General features: G+C 47.7%; 1 protein-coding gene across 6 annotated transcripts in view; it reads right to left on the reverse strand.

The window, feature by feature from the left end:
- CDC14A (cell division cycle 14A) overlaps window positions 1-26,622 on the reverse strand; it is a 1,359,412-nt gene that overhangs the window by 506,584 nt on the left and 826,206 nt on the right. For all 6 annotated transcript variants that reach the window (XM_069641577.1, XM_069641576.1, XM_069641579.1 and 3 more), the window contains one exon: window positions 11,458-11,617. In XM_069641577.1, coding sequence (XP_069497678.1) covers window positions 11,458-11,617 — 160 coding nt within the window. The remainder of the gene's footprint in view (window positions 1-11,457; window positions 11,618-26,622) is intronic.

The following is a 26,622-nucleotide window of genomic DNA, read 5'->3' on the forward strand; positions in this document are numbered from 1 at the left end:
GTGGTTACCAACAGTCCTATTTTGAATGACTTTGCTGCCTTTGAAAAGGCCTTCCTTGAGGTGTTCCAGACGCCGAACCTGGCCTCCGTTGCACAGAATCAATTGATGGACTACAAACAGGGAAGCACTGACGTCATCACCTACATCAGCCGCTTCCGACTTTTGGCTACCGACTCCCAGTGGCCCGAAATTACACAGAAGACACTGTTTCGTCGAGGCCTGAGAGAGGAGTACAAGGATGAGTTACTCCACATCCCTGAACCAGAGAGCCTTCAACTCTTGATTGATCAAGTACTCCGTATTGACCAAAGGTTAGCCGAACGAAAGGCTGAGAGACGTCGGCTTGACAGAAGCGGTCCCCGGACGACCAACTCACCCGCTGGTTCATTCGGGTCGACCGAGTCCGGACCTGAGCCCATGCAAGTAGGAGCCATGAGAGGACCTTTGACGGAAGAAGAGAAGAAACGAAGGAGGTCTTTGCGTTTGTGTCTTTACTGTGGAGCAGCTGGGCATTATTTGGGTACGTGTCCTTTACGTCCGCAGAAGAAGAAGTCGGGAAACTAGGAGACCTGTCGTATACGGGAAGGGCAACGACAGGTCCTATCCCTTCCTCAGACCCTTCTGTTATTTGTTCTATTCGTCTGCCCATGCAACCAGCGGTGCTACAGACCCTGAAGGTCCGAATTAAATTACCAGACAAGAACCTGGAAGTATCCGGTCTACTGGACTGTGGGGCTTCCGGCAATTACATTGACGAAACGTTCGTCTCCAGACATAAGATACCACTCATTTCCAGACACACACCTCTGTCGGTGGAGCTTATTGATGGTACTCCCTTGTCTTCTGGACCCGTTAGTCAGTTCACAGTTGGACTGGCTCTTCTGATTGCTGATCATTACGAGGAACTTGCCTTTGATGTTATTAAGTCACCGAACTACAAGGTGGTCTTGGGATTACCTTGGTTGCAACACCACAATCCTTTGATAGACTGGAGAACCCAGACCTTGACCTTTTCATCCGAAAGGTGTGCTCAAGAATGCAAGCTACCGGTTCCCACCATGGCCGTTTCGACTTCTCTAGAAAAAGACAGCAATGGGCTTCATCTATGTTCCACGTCTCTGGTCCCACAGGAATATTCCGAATTCAAACAGGTTTTTTCTGAACCCGGCAACATAGCCCTTCCTCCACACCGTTCCTTTGATTGCTCCATCGACCTGCTGCCGAACCACGTTATTCCCCATGGGAAATTATATGCTTTAACACGTGATGAGAAGCAAGTTCTTCAGGAGTATTTGTCAGAGAGTCTAGAAAAGGGGTACATTGTGCCGTCAAAATCACCTGCAGGATTTCCCCTGTTTTTTGTAAAGAAAAAAGAAGGTACATTGAGACCCTGTGTCGACTACCGGCAGCTGAATGACATAACAGCCAAGGACCGGTATCCTTTACCTTTAATTCGCAGTATCCTTGAAACCCTGCATACTGCGCGAATCTTCTCCAAATTGGACCTCCGCGGAGCTTATCATTTGGTGCGCATCAGGAGTGGGGACGAGTGGAAGACAGCTTTCAAGACATCTTTTGGGCATTTTGAATACAGGGTTATGCCTTTCGGCTTATGTAATGCCCCCGCTGTTTTTCAACGATTCATGGACTACATCTTTGGTGATCTGCTAGGATTATCCGTCTGGGTTTATCTGGACGACATATTGATATTTTCTAAATCCTTAGACAAGCATGTGGAACATGTTCGTGAGGTCCTTCATCGGCTGTCCATCAATAACCTGTTCGCCAAAGCAGAGAAATGTAGCTTTCACCAACCCAGCATTGAGTTCTTGGGATTTGTTATCAATCAAGAAGGTATTGGGATGGATCCCAAGAAGGTGCGAGCCAAACAAGAATGGAAACATCCACACGATATCAAGGCTCTCCAACGCTTTTTGGGATTCGCAAACTTTTACAGGCGCTTTATTCCACAGTTCTCGCAGATCTCGGCGCCCCTCACCAGGCTAACCAGCAGCAAGATCGCTTTCGAATGGGATCTCGTGGCTTCTCAGGCTTTCGACGTATTGAAGTCGGCCTTTATGGCTGCCCCGATCCTGCGCCATCCCCAGGAAGAGGTGCCCTACATAGTGGAGGCTGATGCTTCCAGCTTCGCGGTAGGAGCAGTCCTTCTTCAGAAAGATCCAACCACGTTAGTGGAACATCCAGTGGCCTATTATTCTCGCAAGTTGAGTCCCAGCGAACGAAACTACGCGGTGATTGAAAAGGAACTGTTGGCCATCAAGACCGCATTCGAGGAATGGAGACATTTTCTCCTCGGAGCTCGCTTTTCTGTGGAGGTGCGGACAGACCATCGCAATCTGCAATATCTTCGCTCTCTGCAATGTCGGACTCCTCGTCAAGCCCGGTGGGCCTTCTTCTTCTCTCCGTTTAAGTTCCATGTTACCTATATCCCGGGAACCTCCAATATAAAGGCGGATGCTCTTTCCAGGTCCCTGGAAAACGTAGATGGGACGCCTTGTCCAGAACGGCCACTGATTTCTCCTCGCCATTTTTTGCTGGCCTTGTCCTCTCACCTTAAGTCCATCGCGGAAGCCACTCGGTCGGATCCAGAAAGAACGACCCTTCTTAGTCGGCAATTGGTTTCAGAACGAGATGGACTGTTGTTTTTTCAGAAAAGACTCTACATACCTAGAGGAGCCGTTAGAAGGGGCATTCTACATGGATTCCATGATTCACCCATAGGAGGACATCGCGGGGTCAGAGCCACTCGAGAGTTGATATCCCGACAGTTCTGGTGGCCTGGTTGGGCGACCGAGGTCCAGAAGTACATCGACAGCTGTCCAATTTGTGCCCAGTGCAAGGTTCCCAGAAGACGACCATTGGGTTTGTTAATGCCCACTGAAATAGCTCCCTATCCGTGGCATACAATCGCTACCGATTTCATTGTGGATTTGCCTCCATCAGAAGGGTACACCTGTATAATGGTGGTTGTGGACAGCTTCACCAAACTGGCCCATTTCATCCCATTCCAGAAAATCCCTACAGCTACTCAAATGGCTTCAGCATTTCTGCACGACATCTACCGGTTGCACGGCCTACCGGAGAAAATCATATCGGATAGAGGAACCCAGTTCCTTTCATCATTTTGGAGACAGGTGTGTGGTCATCTGGGAATACATAGAGCTCTAAGCTCAGGCTACCACCCACAGACCAATGGGCTAACCGAAAGGACCAATCAGACTTTGGAGGGGTACCTCCGCTGTTTTGCCAATGCCACACAGTCTAATTGGAAAGATGGGTTAGATCTGGCCGAAGTATCCTACAACAACACCGTTCATGCTTCCATTGGAGTAAGCCCATTCTTCTGTTCCACTGGTCTACATCCTCGGTTGATGCCTTTTCAACCAGTTCCGTCTAGTACTGTTCCTTCTGCTGATGGTCTGGTCTTACACATCCGGGAACAACAAGAACTGGCACGCAAGATCTTGAGTGAAGCCAAGGATCGGATGAAGAGACAGGCAGACAGGAAGAGGAGTGCAGAACCCAATTTCCAGGAGGGTGACAAGGTGTGGTTGTCCTCAAAGAACTTGCCTCTCCGCAACCTGCCCGTCAAACTGGACCCTCGATATTTGGGACCCTTTGTTATCACCAAACGGTTGTCCCCTGTAGCCTTCCGTCTTCGCCTGCCCTCTTCTTGGCGCGTACATCCCGTTTTTCACGTGTCCCTGTTGAAGCCCTATGTGGTCGATGATTACGGCCGCACCTCTCCTCGTCCGGCCTCTGTTCTGGTGCATGGCGTCCCTGAGTTTGAGGTACACGAGATCTGTGATGCCCGTTACCGTAGAGGGGTGCTCCACTATTTGGTTGACTGGAAGGGGTACCCAGCCTGTGATCGTACATGGGAACCGCGCCAGCACGTGCATGCTCCCCGGCTGATACGTGAGTTCTACGTACGATTTCCCTGGAAACCTGGGGCCCCGGGTATTCCTGGGAGGGGGCATAGTGTCATGTCACGCGGGAGACTGGGGTCTGCCGCTCCCATTTCCTCCTGGCGAGTCTACCCGCGAGTTCGCGTTTGGGGACTATCCGGGAGGGGAACGACGGGTTACGGGGCAGGCGGCCTTCGGCGCATGCGTGGAGGACCTCTCTCTCGGTTCTGCGCATGCGCCGTGGACTGGGCTCGCCTCCTTGGAGGGGCTTGCCTTCCAAGCCTCGTTGTGGGTTCGCCGGCGCCCGGAAACGGAACGGCTTGCGTTCCAGGCCTCTCGGGCGCCGGCGGCCCATAAAAAAGGCCGCAAGTCGAAGCGGGTCGCGTCTCAACGCGGTTCGCTTCGCTCACCTCGTTGTTCCTGCCTCTTACTTACCTGTGGCCTGCCTTGGGCCAGCCTGCCTCCAGTCCTTACCTGTGGCCTGTCCTGGGCCAGCCTGCCTCCAGTCCTTACCTGTGGCCTGTCCTGGGCCAGCCTGCCTCCAGTCCTTACCTGTGGCCTGTCCTGGGCCAGCTTGCCTCCAGTCCTTACCTGTGGCCTGCCCTGGGCCAGCCTGCCTCCAGTCCTTACCCGGGTCCTGTCCTGGGCCAGCCTGCCTCCAGTCCTTACCTGTGGCCTGTCCTGGGCCAGCCTGCCTCCAGCTCTTACCTGGGTCCTGTCCTGGGCCTGTCTGCCTCCAGTCCTTACCTGGGTCCTGTTCTGGGCCATCCAGCCTCCAGCTACTACCTGGGTCCTGTCCTCGGTCAGCCTTCCCTCAGCCCTTTCCTGAGTCCTGTCCTGAGTCATCTACCATCAATTGTGTATATGGGTCATACCCTATGCTAGCCGGCATTCTCCTGTTCCATCTTGGGCACGTTTATACAGTTCTATATTTGGCCAGACAGCAAGCTCCAACTGACCTCACTCTTTCCTGTCTTGCCTGACTCCGAACTTTATCCTGTGTACCATTGGAACCGTCAGCACCAGCCAAGCTCCTTTTGCCTACTGCGAATACCTTTCTGCTACACTGGTCTATCTACCAACTGTCGCTGCACTGAGGCTCTTGGAAGATTCATGGTCTTGACAACAAGCTCCACCTGGACTATGGTTTCATCCATCTGAGCCTATAATCCTCTTGTCACGCATATCTGGAGAGTGCCTTTCGTGACATTGGGAGTTGGTGCATCCTTCACCCAGTTTCTCTTTTGGGTGGTGGAGAGGCTGATTCCTCGTGCCGCTATTTCATCAGTTCCCAGACTCCAGACTGGCGACCTCTGCGAGACCAACCACCAAGACTACAGGTACGCGGTCCTCTCGGGCCAATCAGCTTGACACATACTGGAGCCAGTATCCCTCGTGAATCCCGCCAAAGACAAAATGAACAAAAGGACCAAACCTGGTGTGGCGCACAGAGTACATTTCAAGAAGGACCTTTCCACAAAAAAATGGCAAAAAAAGAAGACCAGGCCATTTTGACAAAAATGGCACCCATGGGTGCTTTACCGTGGCTGCGAACGCAGCCCGCGGTAAAATCTCATAATGGTAGTAAAAGGTAAACCACTGCCACCAGCCATTCAGTGAGGAAAGGGTAACATAAAAATGTTACATGAGAAGCTAGACAAAAGATAGTGTGCTGGGTCTAGAAAGTTACAAATATAAGTAAAGACAATTTCACTTTACTGCTCTGGGAAACAGTTTATCCAAGAGAAGGTATTTAAACCTTTCAGAAGTCTGAAAGACTTCCCTGTGTCACTGCACTGAAGGTGCTGTGTGACACAATGTAAGAGATGATGCCTATAGAGTTTGTCAGATTCCAAAGTCAAAAGAAACAGTCCAAATCACAGAAGAATACATGAGTGGGGAAAAAGTCTCTCACTCTCTTCAAGGTTTAGAAATTGAAAGCTCTAAAGTCCAGCAAAAAGAGCTGGGGGTCTCCAAGGTAGAAGGGATTTAGCACATTCCTGAGAATTCTCCCCAACAATACTCCCCCACAAGTGTGTCAAGGGTGGTGACAAGTCACAGGTGATAAAAAAAGGGGATAGAGACAGTGACAAAATAGTTCCTGACCTTCCAGTTAGGTGAAAAAAGGAACAAAGGGTGATATTTGAATACTCTATAGGTTGGGAAGGTAAAGAGGAGATGTAGTACACCAAGCCCATTCTAAAGTCTTTAAAGTGACAGTACATGTTTTACACATACTTCCACACCAGTTTGGGAAGAAGGAAGAGTAACAACTGATGAGTTTGTTTTGATAATCTGGTGGTAAAATAAGGTTATAACACAAACATAACTATTTCAAGTCTTTATGAGCTTCAGTAATCTTCTCATTCAACAACTGGGCTCCACACAGAAGTAAGGAACAAGTTACTTACCTGTAACTGTTGTTCTCCAGCATGGGTCTGGCATGGATTCACATGCTCATGAATATTCCCAGTCAGGCTTGGAATCCTCGGTAAAGAAAAAAAAAAAATCTGTTTCAGTTTCGTTTCTGAACTGTCTTTCTACTAGTAACCAATCACTGGTCTCTGGGTCATACTGCCCCCAGCCAATGACTACCCTCTACCTAAGCCCCTCCTCTGGCAGCCATCTTCAGATTTGGTAGCACGTAAAGTGGAGTAGGACCAAGAGGAGAGCCACAGAGGGGTAGGAGGGAGGGTTTGCATGTGAATCCATGCCAGACCCATGCTGGAGAACAACAGTTACAGGTAAGTAACTTGTTCCTTCTCCAGCATGGGGTCTGGCATGGATTCACATGCTCATGAATACAAGAATACATAGCAGTACACACATGCATATCCACGGGAGGTGGCAGGCTCAACATCAAGCATTTCAACAACTCAACATTAAACCTCTCACCTTCTCACCAGGCCCACCTTCAGGCGAACAGGTTGCGCAGCACTGCCTGGCTGACTCTGGACTCCTCCCTGGAATCCCGGTCGACGCAGTAGAATCTCGTGAAGGTGTGCGTGGACCTCCACGTAGCAGCCCCGCCGATGTCCAGCAGGGGCACACCAGAGAGGAACGGCGTGGTAGCAGCGATCGCTCTGGTCGAATGGGCTCTCAGACGGTTAGGCAAGGGTACGGTTTGCCAACCGGTGACAGTGCATAATGCAGCCTGAGAGCCATCTGGAAATGGAAGCCTTCGAGAGGGCCTTCCCTTGGTTCACAGGTCCAAAGTTCACAAACAGCTGTGATGTCTTCCGAAGACTCTTTGTGCGGTCCACGTAGAACTTCAGCGCTCTAGCCACATCCAGCGAGTGCAAAGTCCTCTCAGCCGGCGACAGGAAGAAAATAGGTAACACCAAGGGCTTGTTGAGATGGAAGTCCGACAGCACCTTGGGCATGAAGGAGGGATGCGTCCTCAGCACCACACTCGTCTCGTGGAATGTCAGGTATGGAGGTTTACAGGAGAGGGCCTGGATCTCTCCCACTCGTCGTGCGGAGGTGATGGCCACAAGAAACGCTGTCTTCCACGACAGGAACTTCAACGGTGCCAAAGGCAGCGGCTCGAATGGCGGCCCCATGAGCCTGGTCAGCACCACGTTGAGCTCCCACACCAGGGCCGGGGCCTTCACCGGCGGGAACGATCGGAACAGTCCTTTCATGAACTCCTTCACCAGGCGATGAGACCATAGAGATGACCGCCCCAGAGTTCTGGTGTAGCGGGAGATAGCCCCCAGATGGATCTTGATGGAGGCATGTGCCTGCCCCGCCTTGGGCAGCGATAGCAAGTACGGCAGCAACATCCCTTGGGCGACGGCCCAGTGCCACAGATCCTGCGCTTCCTTGGATAGGGCTGGGGATCTGGTGCCCCCCTGCTTCCGGATGTAGAACATTGTGGTGGTGTCGTCGGTGAAGACCCTTACCACCTTGCCCTTGAGGGACGGAAGGAACGACCTGAGGGCCCAGAACACGGCTCGGAGCTCCAGGACACAGATGTGTAGTGACATCACCTCTGGGAGACGAAGGCCTCTTGCGTGGAGATCTCTGGTGTGCGCTCCCCATCCCTCCAGGGAGGTGTCCGCCGCCACCATTTCCTGATATGTCGGGGTCTGGAAGTCCATGCCCGCCGCCAGAAGCGCATGGGTGCCCCACCACCGGATTGCTTGGCGGAAAGTCTCATTCAGTGAGATCCTGTCTTTGAAACTGCCCGCCGCTAGCATCCAACGGGCGTCGAGGAACTCCTGCAGTGGTCGCATCCGCAGCCTGCATAGGCTCACGAGGTAGATGCACGAGGACATCATGCCGAGTAGGGACTTGATGGACCTCACCCTGGCCACATTCATGGTCAACAGCCATTGTACCTTGCCCAGGATGGCCTTCGTCCTTTCCTCCGACGGTGAAGGCAATCGCACCACTGTGTCGAGTCTGGCTCCCAGGAACAGGGCGACTTGCGACGGTATCAAGTGGGATTTCGCAAAGTTGATCAAGAATCCCAGATCCTTGAGCAGTTGGACGGTCTTCGCTGTGTGATCGACAGCGTGATCTTGAACTGATAGTTCTGCCCCAGGACCACGATTCGTAGGAATTTGCTTTGTCCCTTTAGAATGGGGATGTGGAAGTAGGCATCCTCCAAGTCCAGCGACGATAGGAAGTCACCTTCCTCCAGCTGTCCCAGAACGTGCTGGACGGTGACCATCCAGAATTTCTGAAACTTTATGTACTTGTTTAGACGAAGGTGGTCCAGGATGGGTCACCAACCGCCGGTCTTCTTCTGGATGCGGAAGTACCGCTCGTACCTCCAGGAGTAGTTGTGAGACGTGGTTTTCCTTCCTGGCCACGGGTGGTATACGGGGACACCTTCTCTGAAATTCCAGAGTGTGCCCGCGGGCCAGGGCATCTAGCACTCAACAGTCGGTGGAGATGGACTCCCACACGCCGACGAATTTCACCAGCCGGCCTCACACCGGGGTGCTGGGGTGGGGGCCCGACGCCACCGGAGTCCCGAAAGGACGGCCGGCGTTGTTGAAGAACACCCAAGGCCCGAGCCATCTCGGTGTCTGCCATGATGGCCTGCAGTGACTCATCCACGGTCTTGCCGTTCTGGTTGTTCCCATCGAAGGGCATGTCCAGAACCTGGTCTGCACGTCCTGGCGGAAGTCGGTGGCCTTGAGCCAACCGCGCCGGCGAAGTCAAACTGTTCCCCATCTGACGAAAGCCGGTGTCGGCGATGTCCGTGGCCACCGTAATGTTGTGGTCCGACACCACCTCTCCTTCCTGTAGGATTTCCATGGCCTCAGCCCTCTTGTCGTCCGGGAGGAAGTCCAGCAGGCGAGCGATCTTGAACCACAGCTCCCTATCTTAGCGCGCCACGATCGCGAGGGCCGCTTCAATAGTCATCGCTGCCGATGAGATGACTCGTTGTCCCATGGCGTCCAGCTTCTACCCCTCGCCGTCCGGCGGGGACGCTGAAGTCGAAGCCGTCGCCCCCGCGGATTTCTTCTTGGCCGCCGCAGAAACCACTGAATCCGGGGACGGCTGTGCCCTGAGGCACATAGGGGTGGAGTCCGGGACCCGGTAATCCTTCTCGTACTGGTCTCTCTTAGCAGGAGCCGTGGACGGGTTCTTCAGGAGCGCCAGCCCCTCGTCCCAGATGTCGTCCAGTAACGGGATTGAGAGGACAGTCTTCCTCTTGGCCTCCTGCCATTGGTAGAGGAAACGCTCCTTCTGTTCTTCGGGGCACAGCTGAAAGAGCTCAGATGCCCGGGCGATCATTGCGTGGAAGGAGCCAATTTCGTCAGGGGGTATGGGGGGGGGCTTTGGAGGCCCGAGCAGGTGGTGATGGGAGGTCCATTCCGTAGTCACCACCCTTGTCATCCGTCCCCGCCGTCTCCGTTCCCATCTCATCCCTCGGAGGAAGGGATGGGGGTGAAGGCTGGATGGGGGGAGGAGGATGGACTCGTCTCCACTTGTTAGGCGGGCTCCCCAACGGACCAGGCCTCGCTGGGTTGTCGGTGGGGGGTAAGGGCATCCTTGTCCTCATCTCCGTGCACAGGGTCTGTAAAGCCATCAAGATAGCTCCTGAATTGTCCTGTGGTACGGGCACCAGCTGCAACGGGACCGACGTTGGGGCATGGGGTCCTCCGCAGCCCTATCTTCCTCATCACCCCCCCCCTTGCTCTCCTCGTCAGCCTCCTTCCCGTGGGCCCTGGATTCCTCGAACTTCTTATCCAGGATCAGAACCCGGGTAAGCTTCTCCCGAAGCTTACCCGGGTTCTCCGACTTCCTCTTCACCGAGCCAGAGCGTTGGCTCGTGGTTGATGGCGTTGGTGATAATATGCCCTTCCTGGCAGCCGAGGAGCCCGACCCCGATCGGCGCTCCCGGTGCCTGCAGACTCGCAGTGCTTTGCCTTTTGTTGGGCCCTCGTCGCCGGAGCGCCCTCAAAGGTCTTAGAAGACCACTCGGACTTCTTCTCCTTCTCAGCCGCTGCTGGGCTCTTCCCCTCCAGCCAGTAGGTTTGTCGAATACGACAATCCTTCATTGTCCGTTTGGACATGTTCTTACAAAACGCACAGTCCTTCTCCATGTACGATTTGTCGTCGTTGTGAAGGCAGTAGAGACACCGAGAGTGCTCATCCTCCTTAAAGACGTTCTGTAGCCCGCATCCAGGGCATCCTGAACAGTTTGGGTCCAGCAGGCATCATGCTTCCTTTGTCCTGGGCCATGACCACACGGGGTAGACATCAAAGACCTTCTTGAATCCTCCGAGAAGTGGGCGGTCCCCGTTGATCGGAAGTAGAATCGGTGGAGCTTGAGGCTCGATTGACTGAAAATATAAGAGTAAACACTTCAAAAAAACGCAAAACGCAGTAAAAGCTCGAGACCTACAGCACGAGGCCTCCCAACACTTAAACGTGCGGTAATAATCTGAAGATGGCTGCCAGAGGAGGGGCTTAGGTAGAGGGTAGTCATTGGCTGAGGGCAGTATGACCCAGAGACCAGTGATTGGTTACTAGTAGAAAGACAGTTCAGAAACAAAACTGATTTTTTTTTCTTTACCGAGGATTCCCAGCCTGACGACGGGGAATATTCAAGAGCACGTGAATCCATGCCAGACCCCATGCTGGAGAATAAAAGATTACAATTTACAAATCAACCGTACACTTATGGGAGACAGCCAATTCTACATGATGCATTTCTGTCGCAGTGTTTCTACTTGCAGACTTAAAATGTTAATCTTCGAGAACGTGGGAAAAGGGGGAGTATGCAGTCCTAGAAAGACTGTCTTTCTAGAAATGACATCCTTGTAGCTTTGGGGGCACTTGCTGGACTAACAGTCCACCTGCTGCTTGAATTCTACAATTATGGTTCATGGGCTAACATTTACCTACCAGGGAAGAGTAAACTTGAAAAACTGTATTCAAATAACTCCAAAAAATGATTTGGGAAAAAGGGTTTCTGGAACAAAAATTGATGAAATAGTACATAATAACCAGATCAAAATATATGAATATATACAAGTAGACAAGCAAAACAATGAAATCTTACTTCTGCATCTCTATCCAGGCTGTGTATTCTGTTAAAATTGCCACTAATGGAGATGTCCTCAAATCCAGTAAGTATCCTGGTCATACCGGTGTCATCTATCCTTCTTGGTTTCTGTTTCGATCTGTGGATATCTCCTTGGAGCCAAAGGCCTGCTTGCTTTCTGGTGTACCACAAGGAAAGAAAGCACTGCTTACTACAGAATGAAATAGAGTTGTTACTTCTCAACAAACATAGTATTTACATGGCCTAAGAGGAGGATTTAAAAGTGTTATTACAGCCTCACAGTATTGGTCAAACTGTGGTAAAAAGGCAAAAATAAAGAGCATAGTGGAAAGAGTATTTTTCAGGACACAACCAGAGAATCAAGGGTCTAAAGAAAGCTTTACCATCATTTCAAGACAGAAAGGTGTGAGGAGGAAGACTCAAATAACAGTGAGAAGTGCCCTAATGAAGGTGTAGAGGTTTAGTGGTTAAAAAAAAAATTAATTGCGTAAGGCAATGTTCTTTCTGACAGATCCGACTCCTCCCACAGACATTTTTGATAGAACAATCAGAAGCAACCTGGACCGGAAAGTTTTCATATAGCCACCAGGTGGTGCTGTGAGTCTCTGAGCCGAGCTACATCAAGGCCCTTTGGTGCCTTTTTTGTATTGGAGGTGAAGTTATCTGCATATATCTGTAGCGTCATGACCCATATATCATCCCATTCCCCTAGTAACTACATAGAGCACTAAAACCAATCAGGACAGCCAGCCCCTCCCAGTGGGAACTGGTTCAATTGAGGCACTCTAGCAGACAAATGGCAGGGTGGTGTTGAACTCCTCCCTGCTTCCTGTCCTCGCAGATACACTGGAGACAGGGCCAATGGAAAAACACACATTCAGACCTCCCCCTCCCAAAATGGTAGAAGAAGGGCTGACAGAGGACCACGATAGAAATGGCGAAAAAAGAAAGGAGGCACTATGTTGGAACAAAGCTGACCCTATTGTGCCTAACCGAGACCGTGAATACAGTATGCGGTAGTAAATAGCACAATACACATCCACTGCCACCAGCCACAACTATATGATTGTTTATGTGACTGAAACGCCCCAGGAGCAGAGAGAAGGGGGATACTAGGTATCCCCTTCGCACTCCACATAGGATAAAGTTTTAGGAGGGACACAAAGTATGCCTCTAACCTTAAGAACAGTAGTTTTTAAAGATACTCAAAGAATCTCAAATGGAGGATCAAAGGGTCCCCAGTAACACTGCACATAAGGTGGTGTGTGCTGGAAAAGTTAAACATGGATGCCTTTAAGAGATATGGAGGAAAGCACACTCCATAGAGAATAAGTAAAACACAGAACAGAGTTCCAAAAGTCAGAGCCCATAAGACTGAAATAGGGGAAAAAAAGGCTCCCCTCATTCAGGATAGAAAGAAAAAGGTCCAGAAGTCTAGCAAAAAGTGCTGTGTGGTCTCAATGGTAGAGGGGATTAAGCATAAAACAGAAGCATCTCCTTAATAAAGGCGTTAGCAATGGGCCACAGCGCCGTTACCACCCGATCCGGTTTATTGCCATTAGCACCCCAGGTTGCCAATCCGGTAACCCAGGGTGCTGACAAGTTTTCTGTATGAATGAAAGGGACGTCTCTAATACTTATGCAAGACGGCCGCCACAGAGCTGGAAGAGTGGCATCCAAGCAGAGCCTCTCTACCATCACCAGGGCAACAACATTTCCATGGTGTCTAGCAGAGACATTGGCGGCAGGGCACCACAGACGCTGAAGGTACCAGGTAAGTGGCGGTGGGATGGGATTGGAGTGTGGGGGAAGATGGCGGGGCAGTGAAAGAAGCTGTCAGGTTGCTAAAAAGACAGGTTAGGATCGTGGGATTTGGGCTTCTTCAGACTGTCGTCCTGTCTCAAATTCGTCTGGCAGGCTAGATTCCCTAAAGTGGAGCTGGTTTTGAACCCATGCGGCAAGTCCTGCTCATCAAAAAGTGGTTAAACAAACTACCTTCTCAGAGTCACAAAGCAATCTACAAATCTTTAAATAATCTTTTTAGATACCAGATCACCCTACACGCTTTGCTTAGAGCGCCTCTTTATTGGTTCTTTTATTGTTGTTTTATACAGCTGAATTTCTTTACTATTTTTTTATTTTATTTCACTGGCATTTTTACTTGAGATTTTGGCATTTCCAATCAATTGTTTTCTCTCTGAATGAATTTTCGTTTTGAAATAATTCTATTTTGTACAATTTATAGGATGAGGATTGGAAAATGTTTGAAGAGTGATTTGTTTGTCATTTTTAGCTTTCATTTATGAGTTCAGGCAGCTACTGCATCTCTTTTCTACAGATACCCACTCCTGATGAAGGCATTCTGCAGAAACGTGCTGCACAACCTTTGACTTTGTTGGAATAAGGAATCATTTTGAAATGGTTACTTCAGGATTTACATACATAAATTAAAGACTTGGATTGGTGACTGCTGTGCAACCAAATATTATTTTGTTTCTTTTTTTATTGCCAATGTTTTATTAAATATGATTTTATTGGAACCTAAATGGTCGCAAGAATATTTGTTATCTAACTTACAAATAGGCTCTAAAAAAGAAAGCAGATGTAGGCTAATGAGCCCCTTTTGAGGTGAGTTCTGTGAGATGGTAGATTGTTTAACTGCATAATCTTGAGTACAGCTGGCCAGTGTGCTCCTCACTGAAGGACTTTTAAAGCAACATATATATTTATTTACTTTTGTGGATGCTTTGAGTGCCTCATATCACCCATCCTACTCATCCCCATCATCCTCCTAGAAAACGGCCCTGAACTTCTGAAAGGAGGCAGACCGATCATGCCTCTTTAAACAGGAATATTCTTCAAATCTTACTCTATGGTTAAGATGGATTTACAGAATCAGCCCTATGGATATTTTCTGAGAGGACACTTTATTCTGCTAAACGGGTACAGACACCAATGAAAGAAATTGATTGGTTATTTATAATGCGCCTATACATAACTACTTGTTCTATCCAATTTACCACTCTACCCTGGCGATTTCTTTGTCTTCAAAGCAAAGACAGAATTCTATGGTTACTTCATGTGTCGGGCCATCTATTTTCAGAATGGCCTTTGACTGAGAGCTGATGACTTGGAAATTAGCAACTAAGAAACGCCATAAAGTTGGATTATAAGATTACAACAAGCCCCCAACTAGGTTTCCAAAAATCGCTCTAAAACCCTACAGTACTGGGAGTGATGTAAGGTGACATGCAGTTCTTAAAAAAACCTATACACAATTGCATAAAAACACAACTGCCTATAGTCACACCTCAGAAGCTGGGAAATCCTGTGTAAAGCAGCAAGAGAATTATAGTCCGACTGCAACCCATGTTTTCTTTCGGAGCATAGACGCTTGTTAACGTGATGGTTATAAGGGAAAATTAATTCCACCTCTACACTACGAAATGGAATTTCTGGTGGCACTCGGGAATAGGTTAATGAACCAACTTGAGAGATCTATGTGGAGAAGCAGATTTAGGCTCCCAAAAACCCGCTCCTATGCCTCTTATTCGCTTGGAATTAGGGTTACAATCCTGGCAATCTTTAGTTGATTGGAATAAGGTATATATTTTCCACATTTTTTAATCCTCCCAAAAACTCACTGTATATGAAGTTTGTATTTTATTTTTGTAATTTTTTTCTTCTATTTGCCAATGTGTCTTTATTGCTTTTCTTATTGTAGAACATCATCATGACAATTTAACAATAATTTCCCACCCTTAGCTCCCGTCCCCCCGCCAGAAGTAAAGTCTCTGCTTCCACATGCCTGTTCTTCTCTTAGGATCCCACAATGTCCAATATTCTAATCTTGTGTGGGCACCGTTGCTCCATGTACTCACTTTGTAGATAACTCAATACCGCCCCCCCAGTCTTTCTTGATTCCCTCTTGGTCTTCCTGGATTCTATAGGTTACCCATTCCAGTGATACAAGATCCAGACTTTCTGCAGCCAGACTGAGTGTGGGTGGCGTTTGTAGTTTCCATTGTTGCCCTATCACCAGCCATGCGGCCATTAATAGGATCATGAGCCCCCGTTTCTGTGATTTGGAATTTTCGACTTTGGTTCCCGCATACCACACAACCATATCTTCACCTCCAGTTGTCCCACCCCTAGAAAACATCCCTTGCATTTGGATTTTCACCCCGTCCCAGAATGTCTGACACTGGGCATTCCTTCCATATATGTTTCCAGTTCCCTACGTTCTTGCATCCCCTCCAGCATTGATCTGATGCCTGGGGGAACATATCATGTATCCTCTTGGGGGTTTAATGCCATTGTAAGAGGATTTTAATCAACATTTCTCTCAGTTGTATGGCTCGAATTTGTTTTGGGATGGCTCCCCACAGATATTCCCACTGGTTCTTTGAAATTGTCTCCCTAGGGATTTTTCCAATTTTTTCGTGTAATTCTTCATGTAATTCCATTCAACAACTTCCTCCTTTTCATTCAGGAATGTAGAGAGGTCTGCGACAAGGCGCTTTGACCCCAAGTCGGACGTTAAATATTTTTCTAATGGTGTCAGTTGTCTTGTTGCAGCTTCTTTAATGGTTGGGGTGGTCAGCCAATGCTTCAATTGTTTGTATTTAAACCTATCCTTTCCTGTCAGACCGAGATCTTGAAAACATTCCTCAAATGTCCTAAGAATGTGTCCCTGGTACATCTCTTATTACAACCTGCTTCCTCCCATTGCTTGACAAAAAAGCACCCTTTTTCCATCCAAGGTTGAAATTCTGGATTTCCGAACGTTGGACAAAATGGGACTTGTTTCACTGCAAGTACCCCTCTTTCTATTGCTGAGTCCCATAGTTCCACCCCTACCCCTAATACTTTGCTGATCTTAACATTAGGGTGTCTGTTTTGTTTATGTAACCACATCATCCCAGAGAGGGGTGATCCCACTACCACGCTAGCCTGTCTTGCCCATCTTTTGTGTAGGCCTTCCGCTGACCATTCTCTCATGACCCGTATCTATGTTGCCTCGTAATATTTATAGAAATGTGCAAGGGACATGCCCCCCCCCCCCTTGTTTTTTGGGGCTGTTGACATGGACATTGCTACTCTGGGGGGTCTTTTCTTCCAGATATAACGAAATTGCCTCGTTGAGACTTAAAAAAGGTCTTTGGGACTCTGATGGGCAGTGCCTGAAAGTAGTATAATAATTTCAGTAAAACCACCATTTTTATCGATGTCAACCTCCCCCACCAGGATACTGTAAAAGGGTTCAATTTTGCAAGGTCCTGTTTGATTCTTCTTAGAAGCTGCAGGTAATTTGCACTATACAGTTGCCTGATCTTTTTGGTAAGGGTTATGCCTAAATATGAAATACCCTTTTCCGCTTTTTTAAATTGCATTTTTGTGGCCAGCGTATCCATCACTTCCCGGTCTTCCGAAAGATTTAGGATTTCCGATTTCTGCCTATTGATTTTTAGCCCCAATATCGCTCCATAGTTATCCAATTCATGTATTAGTACCAGGAGAGAATGTTCTGGGTCTGTCAATGCTATCAGCATATCATCCGCAAATGCCACTACTTTATGTGGTTCTCCCGCCATTTCTATTCCTCTGAGCCGATCAGTGCCCCGTATTTCAGCTAGTAAGGGTTCGAGGTAGATTGCATAGAGCAATGGTGATAGGGGGCAACCTTGTTTTGTAACGCGTCCCAATTTTACTTTATCTGTTACTGTTCCATTCAGGGTAATGCGAATCCCCAGTGATTTATAGTTGGCTCGCACCATTTGAATGCATTTCATTTCTCCCCGAAACCCATGTGTTCTAGTATGCGGAACTGTAGGAACCATTCAACCCCGTCAAATGCTTTTCTGCATCTCCTGACACTATTAGTATTGCAGGGCTTTGGGTCATCCCAATTTTCTCTATTAAGTGGGCAATTCTGCGCGAACTGTGGTATTGTCCGAATGCTTGTATTAAAAGGTATAAAGCCTGATTGATCATATCCTATTAGTTTGGGAAGCATACGAGTAAGTCTATTTGCTAATATCTTAGTATATAGTTTCGGCCGATAGGACCCTGGGACGATCAGATCTTTACCCTGTTTGTGGAATACCAGCAACTTGGCCTCATTCATGGATCGGGTGATGTTTCCATTATTTTCGAATGCATTAAATAATCTCATAAGAAATTGAACCAAAATGTCGCTATATTTTCTATAAAAGATGGCTGTGTATCTGTCAAGTCCAGGGGCTTTGTTTAATGGTAATTCTGATATTGCTCTTTTTACTTCTTCCTCCCTTATTTCATCTTCTAAGAGTCTCTTCTCTTTTCTCGATATATGTGTAAGTGATAGCTTAGACAGATATTCCTCCCGATCTCGTCCTGATGGGTTATCTGATGTATATATCGCTTGGCAGTAATCCCTAAAGATTTCCCCTATGTCCGCATTCGTTGTCTTTACCAGCCCAGATTTATTTAGTAATTTTATGATTGAGTGCGCGGTTTGTCTCGCAATTTCCTGACCAGGTGTCTGTCTGCTTTGTTTGCCTTTATATAGTGCCACTGTTTTAGATATAGAAGTCCTTTCTCAGCCTGTTTCGTTCTAAGGGTTTCCAATTGACCCTGAATGTGTCTCAATTATCTTTTTAAGGATATATTTTTGAGATTCTTAGACATTTCTCCCTGGGTTTCACGCAGTTTTCCCTCAAGTTCCCTTTCCCACTGATCTCTTTGTTTATCTCTCCTTGCTTAAAGTGATATCAAGTGTCCCCTCATAACTGCCTTGAAAGCTTCCCAGATTATTTCTTGTGATACCACTTCTGTCGCAATTTGACTAAAGTATTGTTCAATCTTTTCTCAGATGATTACTGCCTGGATTGGGTCATGTAGGAGGTCTATGGGAAGGTTCCATTGCCAGAGCCCAGTCTTTATTTTTCAAGGAGATGCCCATCCATAGCGGGGACATTTTTCTATGCGCAGAAAGGTTTTGAGCTTTTTTCCATTTTAACCGGGGTATTCAGTCCCCTTACATTATATGTGAGAATTTTAATCTTTCATTTGAGTATTCACTCTCTTTTCCTCCCCTCTTTTTTGGATCCTTACCCCTCTCTCTCTCTTCTGGCCTCCCCCAGTGCTCCCTGTTCCGCTCCCCAAACTTCACCAACAACCCCCAACTCTGTCTCCCTCCCTACCCGTTCCCTTCCCCTGAGGAGGGCCCAGGTGTCCACTCTGCCTGGCCCTCTAGATTACCCAGAGAAATCATTGTGAGGAATTCTAAAACCCACCAAGGATTCCAAGATTCTGCCCCATTCCAGCCCTCTAGGGCCGCATGCTTGTTAACACGTGTTACCATCTTACCCCCTTCCAGGCGTGTAGTTTGTGTCCGTTTTCCCCTCTGTTCTTGGCCTTTGTATTGTTGTTGCTTGCCGTCTTGTGTCTCCATTTCATTTCTTGAGGCAGCTTTTCCCCCTTTTGTGGCACCGTTATCCATTCCCACAGTTTTCTACGTCCTCTGTCTCCTCTGTTTCTCACTCGCTTCCTTGCTCTCTTCTTGTAAGTTCAAAATCTGCAATCCCTCTTCACATGTCATAATTCTATGTTTTCTTCCTTCCCATGTAAACAGTAGGCCAAACAGAAATATTTATATCTTACTTGTTTTGTCGTCAAAAATTCTACTACTGGGCCCATCTCTCTCCTCTATTGTAGCGTGGATTGTGCTAGGTCTTGGTAAGGTTGTATTTCCTGACCATTCATTCGGATTTGGCCCACCGACCTCGCTTTCCTCAGAATGTCTTCTTTCTGGGAGTATGAGACGAGTACTACCAATACGTCCCTTTGACGTGCGCCCGAATCTCCTGTTCTCTGTGGGCCCACTCAATGCACCCGGTCCAGTTGACTCTTCTTCCCCATTGCTTGCCAGAATGTCTGAAGACTTGCTGGACCGTACAATTTAGGTCTTTATCCTCCACTGTTTCCGCAAGTTTTTCAATTATAATGGTGGACCTTTGTGAGTGGTTCTCCAAGTCCTCACACTGTATCTCTAAATTATGTGACAGGTGTGCCAAGTGTTCCAGGGCTTCCCGCTTTGTTTTGCTTCTTCCACATTTTGTACCACTTTTTCCAGCGTGTCCATTCTTTCTTCCAGTTTTGCCACGTCCACTCAATTCCTGTACCGATTGTTTAATTTCTTCTTTCAATGTTTCAGACTGGGTATGAAAGGAGGACAAACTTGGAACTCCTTTAACCATGTTTGCATATCTTCTTTGGTTGCCGCCATAGTTTTTTCTGGCCGAGTCTCTGACGTTTGTAGTTTTTGGCTTGATCCTCCACCTCGTGTGTTGTGATTTCACTGCTCCACAGCTGTTTGATGCTCGATTCTTGTCTTACTTGGGGATTATGTGGAGTCACCAGCACCGCCTTCCCCCTTTGTCTTGGACACGTGGACTCCATCGGAGTTCCTGACGTGTCCCTGCTATATTGTCTCATGCTCGTAATTATCCTTATCGTGGGGGATTTGCACCGTTATTATATTCTGGTGTTGTCTCGATCTCCATTCCCTTTCCTGCCCTGGATTGTATTATTCGTCACTAGTGTTCCCCCATCTTGATCGTGTTCTTCTCAGTCGGGATACGCTGTTTAGCTTTATTGAATCCATTATCCCTACCATTCATTTCCAGGTCAATTTATTGGGGGCTCATTTACTGGGGGCTCTCTCCTTGATCTCTTGTCCTATTTTTCATGGGGGATTGCCCGTTGAATTGGGCTTTCCCTTATTCCCCACTTGCTAGCCCACCACCACTCACTTGTATACTTTTTGATGTTCGGCGGGGTGGATGGTCGTCTCTCTTTTCTGTGGCGTGGATGTCTCCACTCGTTTCTGGCCCGGCTCCTGTATATCCTTCATTATGAAGCTGGCTGTGGTCCTCTCTCTTGCTTGAGGCAAGGCTATCTCCTCTATTGTGCTGTTATGGGTTATTGGTGGCGCTGTCTTGCAGACAATCGCACCGTAGCCGGTGTATCCCTCCAATGGACTGTGGGTCTTCTTTAAGCTTGTATATTAATAATGTTTACTGCCTTGTTAGATCTCTCTCCCCTGGTGTCTTAGTATAGCCGCAGCCTCGTCTTAATATCTCTAGTGCTGTTTCTGTCCCTCTTATTGTTAGTTTAAAGGTTGCGAGGGTCTTCTTCACGCGGTCTTATCGGAAAGTAACAGTTTGGCAGTGTGATCAGTCTTTCGGATCAGCCTTGAAAAGGACGGTGGTCGAGAGCTATCTTCAGCCTTGGAAAGGACGGTGGTTGAGAGCCATCTTCAGCCTTGGAAAGGACGGTGGTTGAGAGCCATCTTCAGCCTTGGAAAGGACGGTGGTCGAGAGCCATCTTCAAATCAGAACTACTGTTGTTCCTGTTCCACTTCTAGCAGTCTCTGTGGCTGTAAGCATGTTTCTTGTCTGCCATGTTACCTTCACGCTCTGCTCGCCTCTGTTGGTATCCGTCCAGGACCCAGCCAGGTTTATCCTTAGTTTGGCCCTGACTCTGCCCCAATTATTCACTGCCAGTGTCTTCACTTCTGGGCCCACTCAGTGTTTTCTTTGATGTGTGTCCAGTCTGGCCCTCCTGTGGCGTGGTTCGTCTTGGCTCTCTCATAACAACCTCTCCACACAATTCCAGTGTTGGAGGCTGCACACGTTTTTGTTTGTTTTGGATGTAGGGGGGAATCTGTTAATCTCTCCACTTAGCTTTATTAGATTGCTATTGTTGCGGCCCGATGGGGAGAGACGCTCACGCACGTCCTCCTCTGCCAGCAACCACCTTGGAATCACTGTATGTTAATTTGAACCAAAAGTTATTAAACAACGCTTCCCTGGTTTTATCTAAATTTGCAATAGAATGTGAGACAATTTTGACTAAAATTGATTCTGGGAGGCTGATCTTATTGGAGAATCCGGTTTTCATTCAAATTAAAATGATATGATTGTCATGATCTCTGCTTCCAAAAGGTCAGGGTTTTCCCAACTCCCTTGGAAGCAGATCCATAACCCAGGTTCCGAGGGCCAACCAGTCCCAATTGGGACCTTTTGGACCCAGTCCTGGCGCCAGTGGCACCAGGCTCATAAATGTGTCCAGTCCCAGCGCTGGAAGCGCCGGGCTCATAATGCTTGGGTGGACTTACCTGTAGCAGACCATGCTGCTTACTTGCCTGCCAGCTGAGCCTCTGATCCTCGTCTGTTTGGAACTACTTTTCCTGTTGGGTGGGGCAGGAGCCACTCCCTAGATTCAGAACACTGGAACTCTTCTGGAAAGCAGGAACTCTTTTCTTACCTAGGCGTGGCTGTGGAAGGAGACACCTAAGCACTACAGGAGGCTATTTAAACCACACCCGGTGGATGAATCTTGCTTTGCGTTATTCTGCATCCTCTGCAGCAGAACGCTCATCGTGTCTTCTGCATCGGATCCTGGGCCTAAGAAAAAAGGCTTACCATCCTGAATCCAGTCTTCAGCAACACCTAGAAAGACAAGAAAGAACAGGTTAGCATTCCGGCATCTGAAAGACAAAGGCTTACCTACTCTTCGTGCGCTCCGGAGGTCTTCACACTGCATTCCGGCATCTGAAAGACAAAAGCTTACCGACTCTTCGCACTCTCCGGCACCCTGCAGCCGCTCCGAACTCGTACCTGCAAAATAAAAGACAGTTAGAGCTCATCGTGAAGCAGGCAACAAGCGCTTACTTACGTGCTTCCAGGCGCTTCTATTCATCATACGGACTCCATCTTCAACTCACTTCAGCCCGTCAACCGCCATCGCCGGAACCTGCAAAATAAGAGACATCATTGCTAAAGACTTTAAAGACAATAGAATTACTCGAAACTTACCGTTCGTGCAGTAAACGACGGACAGCAGTCCTCTGAAGTCAAGAGGCCTGCGCTACCGATCCAGTGAAGAAACTGATTACAGCACCCTGCCCCGAGGCAGATGGAGAGCTCGGCATTCACTTACCTAAGGTGAGAGCGTTAACCTTTGGGGGTCTACAGGAGAGCAAAAAGGGAAGAGATAGGGACACCCCCAATAACCCCAGTTCATTAATCCCATATTTTCTGTCTGCAGACATCTTACTCTTGAAGTCAAGCATACAGTGCACAGAGGTCCAGCCCAAAGAGCCAACCGGGTGCTACACATCACCTTTGAAGATACGGTAGTCGCCCAGTCAAGACCGGCGCCTCTGCGAGAATCAGGTGAGCGTTACAATGATTGGTGTATCCAGCATACCCAAATCTTTAGACAAACTTAACAGAATATTTTAACCTTAATAGAATCCTGGCATCTTTGCCTAAATATAGTCTGTGCTTCTAACGGAGGAAAATATGTGATATCCGTATGCTATTTCGCTTTAACCTATTGGATTATTTAGACCTCTGAAGCCCAATTAGAGGGGTTGCACAAGATCAACGCTATTGTCATTTATGTAAAGTTAGAAACTCTTAAGCCTATGATACTCAAGTGCGAGGTAGAATTCTTTTATTTGGGAAATGTGTGTGCGATACCAGTGCAGTACACACAGTTTCTGTGGTCTCTGTTAATGAAGGGGGCTACTCCATTCTTAAACGATGGCACTAATTTGCTTTTTGAAGATTATTCATGAATTGTTAGGTGAAAACTGCTACGAGGGCTAATTTTAGATATTACTGATATGAACAAAGAGGAATGTTTTATATTTGACAATGTTCACGTTTGATTTATGCACTTGATCTATGAACTATATTTGTATCATATCAATTTGTTTATTGAATTATTAAAAGGTTTAAAAAACTATCACACAAAAAGAAAAATTAATGTGATTATGTAGTTGTGAGTGGCATTCACCAAAAGGCAAAGGGACTGGATGGAACTGGTCTCACAAACCCACCAATAAAATACAGAGCACAACTTTTGTGACTTTGTGTAATTATGGCACACGTGTACTTAGTGCAGGCTTGCACCATGCCTTCTAACATCATGATACATGACAAAATAATTACAAAACCGACTAGCTTCAGCTTTCAGTAAATGGATGCAACCTGTCCAGAGGACGTTTCTTACTCAGCACTTGTACCTTTAACTTTGCTCGCTTCTGAAACACTGAGTGGTGCCTGCTAATTAACCAAATGTTTGCCAACCTTTGTGGTCTGATCTTTGTATATGCTTCCTTATTACTTAACCTGCTCTTACTTCCTGCTAAGTCAATCAAACCATCTGCTGAACCTTCAAGGAACTACAGTGCATACCACTCTTTCACCATTATATTTCTCTGATCTAGTTTAGAGTCCTAGATCACGGTCTCATTGTCCAGTCTTATGACTTATATGTATTATCATTGCATGGGTCTATCAGCCCGGTAAATAGAGTTTTCCTACTCCCATCATATCCTCTAACAAAGAATAATGAGTTGGTTACAGGACGTACACCCTATTGTAAATATCACCTATGTTTCTTTTAATAGCTGTAGAGACAGACGCACCAGCTCCCATCCCAGACCGTAGAGCCCATCAATGAGCCATTGTGCGTTGTACCAGACCAGAATTGGGTACTGAATGGGGTTCTTGATGACCATTCTACAGTGCACGTTATTCCTCTAAATGGTGTTCTGGTATTAAGTCATTTCCAACTGACAATCTGCCACAGTACGGTGCACTGATTCCCTAAAGTCTTAGAGTACAACGTTTGTTAGTTTTGGTACCATATCTAATGAACACTGGGATTCAGCCCTACAGTTAAGGTGCGTAATGTGCCTTTTTATGTATATAATTAAAGGAAATACGGATGATTTATTTTTCTATTGCGTACCATGTACGCTGTATTTATTAATAAAAAAACACTTTCTGCAAAAAAAAGGAACTGTAGCAAGCAAGCTCCTGCCTTGAGGCAGGCAGACACTTCCCTTGACAGTCTCTCTCTGAAGCATGTATCCTAATCCAGGGCTCAAACCACCCCCTCATCACCCCCTCCTGGAAGACCTTTCCAGAAACGCACGTGTCCTGCTGCATTTCTTTATTTGCAGAGTGAGCTGAGAGAGGAGGCTACAAACGCGGTGACACCAGAGAGACCAGCCAGGTAAGCATCCCACCCTTCTGCTGCTGGCAGCGCTTTTCAATTGCATTTTTATTTTCTCTCCGACAGCCCGAACCTCTATCTGATAATCTCGCATGGTCCGGGCTGTCAGAGAGAAAAAAAAAACCCACAATTTAAAGCAGTTTAAAACAGACAGTTGCTTGATCATCCGAACCGACTTGGGAGCACTTCCCATTGTGCGGCCTTCCCTTAATAGCGGGCGACAGAAAACCTGCATGCCCCTGTTTTGCCGCCGCAATGTGGTGCGTTGACCATGCAAAACTGACCCCAACCCGAGACGTATGGCGACCTTGGCTAATAGGGAATAGGATGATGCGCTACTACGAAGGGGTTGGGGAGCAAAGGTAGGGTGGGAGGTTGCCCTACTTATGAATGCATTGAATGCTAGTAAGGATGGCGTACGCACACAGTTTGCGGTACAGGGACAGCCGCGCTGCTGGTGAGGCACGTGCAACGATTGTTAACTTGTGCATTCCAAGGGTCACTTCGGGCGGATGGGAAAGGGCAAGTGCCACAATTAAAATTGACGGTGCAAGGGTTAGGACGGCACTTTGCAAAAAGAGCACTGCTGGAGGGGTAGAAGGGGAGGATATGCTGGATGCCTTTAAAGAAATGCGCACACCCAACTTGGAACAACAAGTGCATTTGTGGGGAATTCTGTCCTCGGCAGATGCAGTTTAATTTCAGGGTCCAACGGCCTTGGCAACTAGGGGTCTAAAACATGGCCGGAAGCAACACTTTGGCCAATCTTCGTGGCGAGACAAATGTTGGGGGTTAGCAAGAATTTTGAGGACATTGCAGGGGTTGTATTCTCACAGAATGGGTTGCATTGAGATACGTTTGGTAGCAGTGGCCCGGATCGCAATGGTGGATTTCCGGTTCTTAGGCGCCATGGTTTGGTGCGCTGGTTTACCACCGTGATGCAATTGTTGTACCTACCATGCAATGGGAATGCGCGCACTATGTGCAAAAGCTTGTATTGTGAAAATAGCCACTGTACAGTTAGATTGCCAAAAAGGATCAGGGCTTAGAAACTTCCGCCTCGTCCTAATCATCCTACCGTTTCCTAGACAAACACACCCGACTCATGCCATTTGCTTGGTATAGAAACCACGCCACTGGTGCCTAGGCATGTTAACCAATTGCATCACGCTAATAATTTCATTCTAAATGATTATCATCCGATACAGAAGCACTTGAACATAGGCGTGATGAAACCTCTCACCCGGACAATGCCACCTCGTTATGCAAGTTCGTAGTGTGTAAGCATGTTATAATTCGCCCGGACAAAGAAACACTCACTGCAATCCTTCCTTATAAAACCCACCGGGCAATGAAATATTTGTTAAACAAGCTCCATATCAGGAACATGCTGTGCGACGACATACCTAATTAACCCTTCCAATGTCCTGTCCATTACAACCTTTTTTTTTTTTTGCCCAGGAGCACGCCATTTGGTTTTGCCCCAAGATCCAGTGTGCTGCCCGCTGATTCTGCAGCCCGTCTTGCCCTCCTATCCTAACGAGGTGCCGACCTGACCCCCCCAATTCCTCCCAAACGGCTTCTTTGACCCCTTAGCCCTTTTCCCCCTCCCCCATGCAACTTGTGGGAGGCATCCACTCGATAGTCCATTGATTGCCCGCGCTCCCCACGCCGCGTACTACTACGGTCATCTGTTACCTGGTCACCAACGAGCACCTATCTGGTGCAGTGTACCGACTGTATTGGGCCCGAGATTTTCCCACCTGTGATTACCACTATGCTATGAACCCTTTGTTAAACTCCCCTTGGCTAAGCCTCGGAGTGGGTGTATATGTTGGATACGTTTTACTCTCTTGCAGAGGAGAAAACTCATTTTTACTCTTAAAATTGCATTTACTCTCCAATTTCCAAAATCATGCGTAAAATACTCCCACCTCAAAATCCTATCTGGAGCACTGCTGGGATTACTTGGGAACATCCCTTAATGTACGTGTGGTTTGTGCGTTGGCATCGATTTCCTAAAAGACCCATCGAATAGAGATAGCAGAAGGAAGGAATAGCATCCAGGACCTAGGAATTGTACAT

Source organism: Ambystoma mexicanum, chromosome 1q (assembly GCF_040938575.1).
Source record: "Ambystoma mexicanum isolate Mex_15411 chromosome 1q, UKY_AmexF1_1, whole genome shotgun sequence".
NCBI lineage: Eukaryota > Metazoa > Chordata > Amphibia > Caudata > Ambystomatidae > Ambystoma > Ambystoma mexicanum.